The sequence below is a fragment of the Amia ocellicauda genome, chromosome 1 (genome assembly GCF_036373705.1).
Source record: "Amia ocellicauda isolate fAmiCal2 chromosome 1, fAmiCal2.hap1, whole genome shotgun sequence".
Taxonomy (NCBI): domain Eukaryota; kingdom Metazoa; phylum Chordata; class Actinopteri; order Amiiformes; family Amiidae; genus Amia; species Amia ocellicauda.
Genome location: NC_089850.1, coordinates 62,628,825 through 62,639,678, shown reverse-complemented (window position 1 = coordinate 62,639,678; position 10,854 = coordinate 62,628,825). Strand labels below are relative to the sequence as shown.

The 10,854-nt window shown below is 44.0% G+C and overlaps 1 protein-coding gene across 2 annotated transcripts in view; it reads left to right on the top strand.

Annotated features, from left to right (window-relative positions):
- Window positions 1–8,338: 8,338 nt before the first annotated feature.
- slc2a3b (solute carrier family 2 member 3b) overlaps window positions 8,339–10,854 on the top strand; it is a 14,397-nt gene continuing 11,881 nt past the window's right edge. The window contains exons 1-2 of one of the 2 annotated variants that reach the window (XM_066712420.1): window positions 8,339–8,449; window positions 9,512–9,610. In XM_066712420.1, the coding sequence (XP_066568517.1) occupies window positions 9,596–9,610 (15 nt within the window). In that variant the 5' untranslated portion in view covers window positions 8,339–8,449; window positions 9,512–9,595. Of the gene's footprint in view, window positions 8,450–9,227; window positions 9,611–10,854 lie in introns of those variants that run through there. The other variant, XM_066712419.1, reaches the window with a different exon arrangement.

Sequence of the window (10,854 nt, the reverse complement as noted above, 5' to 3'; positions counted from 1 at the left end):
GAGCACCATTTGAGCGAAACAACTGCGCTATGAATATGTACAAGTAAGCTATACTATCCTGCCATTGGTACTGTGTCCCAGTGTATTGTGCTACATATTGAGTGCTCTATGTCTATTCATACTGTCATACAATAATGTTTTGTCTGCATGCTGCAGAGCATCATGATTTCATCTACGTTGATGAGGTCGGCTTTAACTTTGCCCAAACAAGACGCAGGGGAAGAAACCTCATAGGACAGCACGTCATCATCAATGTCCCTGGACAGCAATGTGTGCAGCCATGAGTCAAAATGGTGTCCTTCATCATCATGCCACTCTTGGTCCTTACAATACTGCCCACATCATCACCTTCCTTGACACCTCATATCCTCATTCCCAATGACCAGAGAATGGGCCAGGGCAGTCCAGGTTTGTTGTCATCTGGGACAACATTAGTTTCCACCGGGCTGCTCTGGTCCACAATTGGTTACAGTTTTTTACGATTGCTTAAGCACGATTTTGAAAACAGGGCTCATTTTGTCAAAACACTACACACAATTCATACAACATCACACACAAGTAGCAGAATACCTCAGATGTTTTGCAAAATGAAACCCTTCATTCAAAACTATACAATAATTTATAAAAAAAAACAATTTTGTCACCGTATGGCACATACATGGTTCATACGATCTGATTCTGATTGAACCAGTTACACACTGTTGTGCTCAATCTAAAACACTTTTAACATTTCTACTTTTCTAATGATATAGTCTGGGTTTGATTTTTTCAGATATTGTTAGAGTAAAGTACATGGATATATTGACCCAACACAACACACAAGACCAGTACTACACACTACAATAAGTCCATACATCCATGCATTTCCAAAGGTTTCATTTTGCACTGAAAATCAGAACAGAACATATTGTAAATAGAATATAGTACATGAACACAGCAAAAACATTTGTGGAGACAAAAAAGAAAGCATGAATTAAAAAAAACCCTAAGCATCATTTCATCGCCTAGCTGGATCTGGCCATAGCACTTCGTCCACATCAGAGGCTATGTCCTCTCTCGCAAGACAGCACCGGAACAATCTTCTTGAATGGTGAATCCATCCTTGCACAGACCCTGCATCAATCTGGTCGCAGGCATGGCTCGAATGAGGGATATCCTGACATCGTAAACCTTCCACTGCCATGCCGAAAAAAACTCCTCAGTGGGGTTAAGGATGGGAGAGTATGGTGGGAGGTATTGGAGTGAAAATTGTGGATGCTGCTGAAACCAGTTTTGGACCCGAGCAGATCGGTGGAAAGATACATTGTCCCAGATGACAATATATCTCATCTGCTCTGAATCCATTTTGTCTTCTGCTGTGATGAAGTTGTGTAGTCTGTCTAACAATGTGATCATATGAGCCGTGTTGTAAGGACCTCAGTTGGCACGGCGGTGGAGGACTCCATTCTGCGTGATTGCAGCGCACATTGTGATGTCACCACCACGGTGGCCCAGGACATTCAATATAGCTCTGTGGCCAATGATGTTTCTCCCCTTCTTCTTACTTTTGTCAGGATAAACTCAGCCTAAATTCATGCGGGAGTGCATCAGCATCCATTAGCAAAACTCTCTGAAAAACATACAATGTTGTGTAGTTCAGTATAGGTCTCCTATAAATGCACATGTAAAAAGGTTCTGTGTGCAGTGCACAGTACTGAAGTGTACATTACTTACCTCCACATATTCATGCCGCAGGTCTTTTACTCTCTCAGAATGTCTTTCAATATGTGATGTTTTTTTAAGGATTCACCCCAGTGCTGATAGAGAGACCTGATGGACATTATTGAAAACTGTGCGGTCATTGAGGATGTTTGTTTGAATTTCTCTGAGGCGTATCACATTATTGGCCAAAACCATGTTTACGATAGCTCTCTCTTGTTCCTCTGGGAATATGGGGCCCCTTCCTCCTTGACGTTTTCGACCCTCAATCCTATGTAGACCAGTCAAAATACATGTAAAATATCACAGGACAGCGTACAAGGCATTGTTTCAAACATGGAATGAAGTGAATGGGTACCAAAAAGTACTGATGTAGTGCATATAGTAGGCTACATTGTACTGATTTTACTGTAGACATAGAGAAAAGTTGTTTTTCACCTGTGCTCTTGTCGAAATGTCCGAATTACTGTTACAACAGTATATCTGCCGAGGTTGGGCTGAACTCTGTTCAGCCTCTCTCAATGTCAACCCATGGTTTACAACATGGTCAACCAATGTTGCTCGAATCTCTTTTGATAAATGTGGTCCTCGTCTTCTTTGTCTATGTCCTCCTCCAGGCCTACCTCTTCCTCTCCCTACCCCTCTTCCTCCGCGGGCTCCCCCTCTCATCCTCATCCTCATCCTCACTCTTCCTCTTCCTCTTCCTCTTCCTCTTACTGCAACATTGCCTTCCATTTTTGTTGAAGACAGGTAAACTCACCTGTTGCCTTTTTATAGTGCTTACGCCTGATTGGTGAGTTTACAATTAAGCACCTAAGTGTCTGTACACCTGATGGCCATGTTTAATCAATTGGTTCATAGGTGTGGTATTTTGAAAGGCAGTGCCTTGAAATGGCAAAGAAGTGACATCATGTTAGATTGCTGTGTCTAATGTAGAGAAATGTGTGTAGTGTTTTACAAAAAATGTGAGTCTGAGAATATGCTTATAGTTGTGCAGATCTGGGCTGAGGTTTTGCTCCTTGAGTATCAGGTTTCACTAACTGTGTGTTATTTTTAATTTTAGTGTGTAAGCAATCGTAAAAAACTGTAATTGACCATCCGCAAATTTCGATGCTCAACCTGCCACCATATTCTCCATTTCTAAACCCAACAGAAGAGTTATTTTCGGCGTGGCGTTGGAAGGTATACGATCGCCAACCCCACCAGCGCATACCCCTTCTCCAGGCGATGGAGGAGGCCTGTGGTGACATAGACGAGGGGGCATGCCAGGGCTGGATACACCACTCCAGACACTACTTCCCCCGCTGTTTAGCCAGAGAGAACATCGCTTGTGATGTTGATCAGGTTCTGTGGCCAGAGCCAAATAAGAGACAGGATGCACCCTAATTTATTTGTTCTTTATAGTAACAAGCCTATTTGTTTATCTTCTACTGTATTTGTTTTGTCTGTTACTGTTCATCCCGAAGTCTGGATGAAAATATGTTTTGAGAAAGATGTTTTCCCGTTTGCATTTCTGTTTATAGTGTAAATATATACTGAATATGCATACATACTGTATATATTTGTGCACATACATGTATGTGTGAATGCTATGACAAACTACCGTGCACTCCACTGCACACTGAATGTGCAAAAGACACAAGATAGTAGTGTTTTACATTTGTCACATCCGTGTGTATTTTGCGTGTATAAGAGCTAATCATTTGATGGGTTGTGTGTAGAATTTTGGTGCAAAAACACAATTTTGAGAAGAGTTAAAATAGTATTGAATGAAGTGTTTGCTTTTGCAAGAGATGTGTGACGTTTTGCATGCTGTGTGTGTGTTTTGGGGTTTTATGCGTAGAGTTTAGAGAAAAGGAGCCATAGTTTCAGAAATCGTGTGTAAGCAATTGTCAAAAACTGTATTATAAATCACACTCGTCAGGATTAGACACACATATATTCATATAATTTTGTGTCTGACGAATTGCACGTACAGTCCCTTCAAAAGTATTCAGACCCTTTGTTTACACAGTCGGTAACAACTATTCAATGACACTTTGAACTAGGAATTCATGTTATAAACACAACCAAAACTAGAAGAAATAAGTACATTGATAATTAATATAAAATAAAAATGGAAAAGTCATGATTGTATAAGTATTCTAGCCAAATACTGAGTTGACGGGTCTGAATATTTATGCAATCAACAGATACACTATTGCTGAAAACTAGTCTCACTGTCTTCAGCTTGAGCATTGAAGTATTGAAAAAAATATTTAAAAATGCCTAAGCATCATTTTGTACATCACAAATATATATATATATATATTCCTTCTCTCTCTCTCTCTCTCTCTCTCTCTGCTGTACAGGCGCTGTGATGGCAGAAATCACAGGAAGCCAGAGCAGCAGCCAATCAGCGCCTCAGTGTGGTTACATTTCACCGCTATGATGCTGAGAGAGGAAGAGATGGAGAAAGATATAGTCGAGTTTCTTCTTCACTTTTCTTCGTGAGTCTGATTCTATGAATTGTTGTGTTGGTTCATATCCTCCCTCCCTCCCTCCAATGAGTTCATACGTTGAGTAGATCAGTGACAGCAACCATTTCCTTTTTACTTCCTAACTGTAAGACTAACAGGTCATTAGGGGTGAATACTTATGCAATCCACTGTGTGTACATATACATACACACACACCCACACCCACACCCACACACACATATATATCACTCTCTCAGTGACCACAGCACTGGTCCTCTCTATGTCCACCTCGCCTGTCTCTGCCTGTGTTGACAAGTCTCTCTGGCCAGGCTGTGGTCACTGAGCTGGTACTTGGCCAGATCTGTCTCTGCTCCATGTCTCTGACAGTGAAGAGACTCTGGGCCTGGGTCACTGCTCCTCACATGTGTCCAGAGGCCAATGCTCTGCTCTGTCTGTGGTGACAGTGGGTCCTGATCCTGCCCAGCAGCCTGGTCTGGGGTTTCTGTTGTCCTTGTCCTATTGTTCAGTACAGCATGCAGGATTCCTATTGGCTGTTCATCCCATTTTCTGTCATCCTGTTAACTGACTGGACCCCATGTCTCACTCACACGCTGCCTATTGTTTTTTACTTCAATTCTGACAGACGGTTTATAGAGTCCAAATTGTTCCATTTTGTATTGTCAATTCTTCTTGCTTTGTTGAGTTATTCCACATTTCTCAGAACTGGTTTTGATTGATTGATTTATTGATTGATTGATTGATTGATTCTTCAATGTCTGGGGGGATGTGTTTGTCTGTTTGCTGTGTGAGTGTGTGTATGTACCATTTGAGGGTTTCACAATATTGTGGGTGTAAGTCTGGGTTGTGTGTGTGATTATGTTCCTGATTCCATCATTGTCTTCATTTGATAAAAATCATGGAACTACATTTTTCTTTGGGATTGTGTTTCTTTTGGTTCCTTTTTAGAACAGCAGAATACAGAGTACACGCCAGTACATGTACACAGATACGTAAGGCACCTAACACTGCTTTTCCAAGGTATTTCATTTATATGTAACTGCCAGATGTAGACCTGTCACGTGTGAGTGGTGCTGTGTGTTATGGAAAGCGTGAAAAAGATCTGACTGCAGTATTGAGTTCCTCTGTGCTGCTGGGAGGCCCCCTGTGTGTGCGGTGTGGGTGTCCAGCTTGCAGGGCCGGTCTTTGTGCTGCTGTTCTGTAGTGATTTGCCTGAGGTTGGACGGGGGTTTGTGGCGTCACAGTGAATACATCGATAGAGCACAGGTCCAGATCAGTCACTAGACCGGCCCCAAGGGTCCCCTCTTGTCCTGCCATTAATTATGTGTACACTCTCTCTCTCTCTCTCTCTCTCTCTCTCTCTCTGCGATGCACTGATGTACTGTGATGCACTGGAAAGCTGTGATTGGCCAAAGCTGGGGTCACATGGCCATGCAGGGCTGGGGGGTGTGGGTACCACCCGGTGGTCAAGGCGAGGAGAGATTGAGAGATGTAGAGAGGTATAGGATCGAGGCGCTGGCCTGTTCTTGTCTTCCAGGTTAGTGTGCATCGATTTCTCCCGCTGCCTCCTTCACTCCCACTCCTGCTCCCTCTCTCTCACTTCCTCTTTCTCAACTGTTCACTTCCTGTTTCCACAGAATAGCAGACATTATGAAATTACTGACACACACACTGACTGTATACACACACAGACACACACAAATACACAGACACACACAAACACACACTGACCTTCACACACACACTGACACACACACGCTGATTGACACACTGCCTGACTGTATACACACACACACACACACACACACACACACTGGCACACGCGGGCACACGCAGGCAGTGCTGTACAGTTGCGGTCAGGACTCTGGACCCCTGAGTGGAGGGTCGTGGGTTGAAGCCTGGGGGTGGGGGGGACCCTTAAGTCAGGCGCTGTACTGAGATCGCTCCAGCTGTATGATTGTGTGATTGTGTGTAAAAATAATGTGATATATTGTGACAACTGCTATGAATGATAGTAATAGCGCACACGGTTTACCTCCAGCCCCTGTTAAGCTCAGCTCTGACACCCAGCTGGGCACCCGTATGCCCCAGACACCAGCACCCCTGCACAGGGTCACAGTGTATCGAGAGGCAATGTGTGTGTGTGTGTATAGAGTGAGTGATGATAATAATACTCATCACAGTCTTTACAGTTACACAGACACCTATTACAATACTTGTGTGTGTGTGCCTATGTGCATTTGTGTTCGCATGAGGGTGTGTGTGTGTGAGTGGCACTCTTTTCTGTACGTGAACTACCGCACACATCCCGCTCTCCCTCGCTTCCTCGCTCTCTCTCTCTCTCTCTCTCTTTCAATCTTCCTCTCCCTCTCTCTCTGTTAGTGCCCAGTCAGTCAGTGTCTACTGTCAGCCCCCCCGCTCCTCTCTCTCTCTCCCTCAGTGCTGCTGTCCTGTTTAATAGTAACTAATGGCTACAGGCCACAGAGAGAGGGAGAGGGGAGAGAGAGATAGAGAGTGAGGAAGGGAGAGAGGAATAGAGATTTTGTAAGGAAAACAATTTAGTGCATCATGTATTTGAAAAAGTTGTAAGCTTTATAATATTACTCAAGATAAATACAGAAACAGGGGGATGGAGGGAAGAAGAGAAGGAGTCCTTGTGCAATTTGAATGAAAGCACATTTGGGAAGAGTTTCAAGTATTCTAATTGGTTAATTGGGACTAATTGGGGGGGCGATCGCAACAGTTGGGGTGAGGGTGGGGATGTGAATGTGGGAGGGAGAGAAAGAGAGACAGAGAGAGGTTAATGCACTATATACACAAACTGACTGACTGGACACTACAGCACATTAACACTGACTGACTGGACACTACAGTACATTAACACTGACTGACTGACTGGACACTACAGCACATTAACACTGACTGACTGGACACTACAGTACATTAACACTGACTGACTGACTGGACACTACAGCACATTAACACTGACTGACTGGACACTACAGCACATTAACACTGACTGACTGACTGGACACTACAGTACATTAACACTGACTGACTGACTGGACACTACAGTACATTAACACTGACTGACTGGACACTACAGCACATTAACACTGACTGACTGACTGACTGGACACTACAGTACATTAACACTGACTGACTGGACACTACAGCACATTAACACTGACTGACTGACTGGACACTACAGCACATTAACACTGACTGACTGGACACTACAGTACATTAACACTGACTGACTGGACACTACAGCACATTAACACTGACTGACTGGACACTAAAGCACATTAACACTGACTGACTGACTGGACACTACAGTACATTAACACTGACTGACTGGACACTACAGGACATTAACACTGACTGACTGGACACTACAGCACATTAACACTGACTGACTGGACACTACAGCACAGAGGGAGGGGAAGAAAGTGTTCTTTGGGTCAGAGCCCACACAAAAATGAAAGAACAGCTCTGGTTAAACAGGTAATGTGTCATTATTATTGTAAATATTATTGAACATCTGTTGTGTGGATTAGACAGATACACAGAGAGAGAGGGGAGATGGAGGGGAAGAGGAAAGTGTTAGAGACATGGAGAGAGGGATTGAAACAGAGATTGGTTAAAGGTGGTAGAGAGATGGAGAGAGGGATTGAAACAGAGATTGGTTAAAGGTGGTAGAGAGATGGAGAGAGGGGCGTTGCAGTTAGAGAGATGGAGAAGGACAGAAAGAGGCGGGGGTGGGGGGGGGACTACCACGTGCAGTAGCGTGATGTCAACACTGTATGACGTCAAAAGCGAGTGCTCCGTTAATGGCGAGAAATGTCACGGAAACGACCGTAATGTCCCGAGAATCGGCGCGGAGTTTTTTTTTTCCACATGCACATATAAGACAGCTGCTGTATATTTAACACAGCAATATCAGTGTGCTACTCATACATTAGAAACATATTTGTTCTAGAATGGAATGTACAGTGCACTTCACACAGTACACTTTAAATGCCCATACACAGCCAGAGAGCAGTGAAGAGTGGAAGGATGAGAGAGAGAGAGAGAGAGAGAGGGGTGGGGGGTAGAGAGCAGGAGGAGGAGGGTGGCTGTGTTGTGATGTGCAACGTGCGCCTGGGCTTGTAGCAGCCTGGTATATAAGCCGCAGGTTGGCGATGCTGTTTGATTGCACTGGTCAGGAGCATCAGAGACGCGGCGCCGCCGACCTCAGCTGCGGACTGGAGCGCGGTTCATTGGGGATACGTGTACGTGTATAGCTTTTGGAAACGGGCGATTTAATCCGAAGCATTTGATGAGCCTTACGTGGATAGAGAGAGAGAGATAGAGAGAGAGAGAGATTCATTGAGCACTATTCATACATTGACAGAGCACTGATGAGTTCATGCTCAGAGCGAGCGTTCTTCGTGTTTGATGTTGCATCATTTCTAAGGATAGGTTAAATGCGTTAATACAGATTTAAAATAGCCTTTAAAGCACAACTGTGTTTCCTGTATTAAGCACATCGACTAGGGCCGACTCTTGTCGAGTAGTAAAAAGCATTCATATCATTACTATCATTATTAATAATAACATTAATAACGGGATATTTTGCAGGAAATAGGATAAGGAGACACAGGGCGGATACTGCTTGCTTTGCAGTTGCGTGACTCATAATAGTCATCCGAAATAGTCGTAACCTTAAGCGGAGGTGCTGCCCTTGTGTGCGCGTATACAGAGCAGGGCTGCAGTGCTGGAGAGGGGCTGCAGTGCTGGGAGAGGGGCTGCAGTGCTGGGAGAGGGGCTGCAGTGCTGGAGAGGGGCTGCAGTGCTGGGAGAGGGGCTGCAGTGCTGGAGAGGGGCTGCAGTGCTGGGAGAGGGGCTGCAGTGCTGGAGAGGGGCTGCAGTGCTGGGAGAGGGGCTGCAGTGCTGGGAGAGGGGCTGCAGTGCTGGGAGAGGGGCTGCAGTGCTGGAGAGGGGCTGCAGTGCTGGGAGAGGGGCTGCAGTGCTGGGAGAGGGGCTGCAGTGCTGGGAGAGGGGCTGCAGTGCTGGGAGAGGGGCTGCAGTGCTGGGAGAGGGGCTGCAGTGCTGGGAGAGGGGCTGCAGTGCTGGGAGAGGGGCTGCAGTGCTGGCTGACCTCGGTTTTGAATGCAAACACGACGTGAAGAAATCATCCATTTTTTGGGGGGGTTTCACTGACGAATTCCACCCAAACCGATTACTAATATTTGTTGTTTTTATCGTTTTATTTATTCATTTATTTAGAGTATTTTTTGTAATTATTCTTACTAGGGCCTGATTATTATTATTATTATTATTATTATTATTAGTATTTTGGGAGGGCGTTTGATTGGGAATTGGGATTCTAGCGCAAGGATCTCCCATCGTGACGCGGAAGAGGATCTGCCGGGAGGATGGAAGGAGGACAGGTAAGGAGGAATGGAGAGACGCAGAGACGGACAGAGAGAGAGTGATGGAGGGAGTGTATATGGGTAAACGCCCTCTCTCCATCTCTCTGTGTATCTCTTGTGTCTGTGTGAGTGAGAATGATGCTGAGGATGATGATGATTAATAGCAGGAGCAGCAGTAGTATTGTGGGGGTTTAGTATTATTAGACGTCTCTAGCAGTAGTAGCAGTAGCAACAGAAGCAGCAATAGCAGTTGAAGTAGTGTCAGCAGTGTCCCTCCCTCCCTCCCTCTCTCTCTCTCTCTCTCTCTCTCTCTCTCTCTCTCTCTCTCTCTCATCCCTCTTTCTAAATCTTTGCTGTAATCCCTATCAGTAGCAGCAATAATAATTTTAATTTGTCTTCCAATTAGTGCTAATTGCAGATATTAATGACTGGGGGCATAATCAACACTGATGCTAATTAGAGAAATGTCCACCTCTCTGCAGTAATAATAATAATAATAATAATAATAATAATAATAATAATAATAATTATTATTATTATTATTATTATTATTATTATTATTAGTAGTAGTAGTAGTAGTAGTAGTAGCAGTAGTAATAGTAGTAGTTTACCACTGAGCTGTAGTTCCCCCACTTTGCACTCCTCTCTCTTTCTCTCCCATCATTCTCTCTCTTTCATTCTGTCTCTTTCCTTCTATTTCTCTCACCTTTTATTGTGATTATTATTACACCCTGTTTGACCTTTGAACGTCTCTATGACCTGTGAAGTCTACATAACCTTTGACCATGAAAAATCGGAGTGAAAGAGGAGTAATACTGTGGTGAACTCTGAACCCTCAATTTCCTCATTCAATCAAATGCATTGATTTTAGTTATGGGATTGATAATCAATTAATATTTCATTCAGTGTCGCATTATTGTCACACGACCTTTGAACCCTAGCATGACCTTTCCACTCTGAAATTACTTCTGCCCTCACTGAGAGACAAGGTAAATCTATATGACCTTTATGTACGTGAGAGAATAGAGAGAGAAGAAAGAGGGGGGTTAGAGATGCTTTAGTGTATATATTTTCTTTTTTACTGTATCTGTAATTGCTATGGCAATACCTGTGTAAGCATGTCCTGGCAATACATCTTGTTTGAATTTGAATTTGAGAGAGACATGGAAGAAGTGAGAGTCAGAGAGAGAGAGAGAGAGAGAGAGAGAGAGAGAGAGAGAGAGAGAGAGAGACAGAAAAGAGAGGAATAGGAGGAGAGAGAA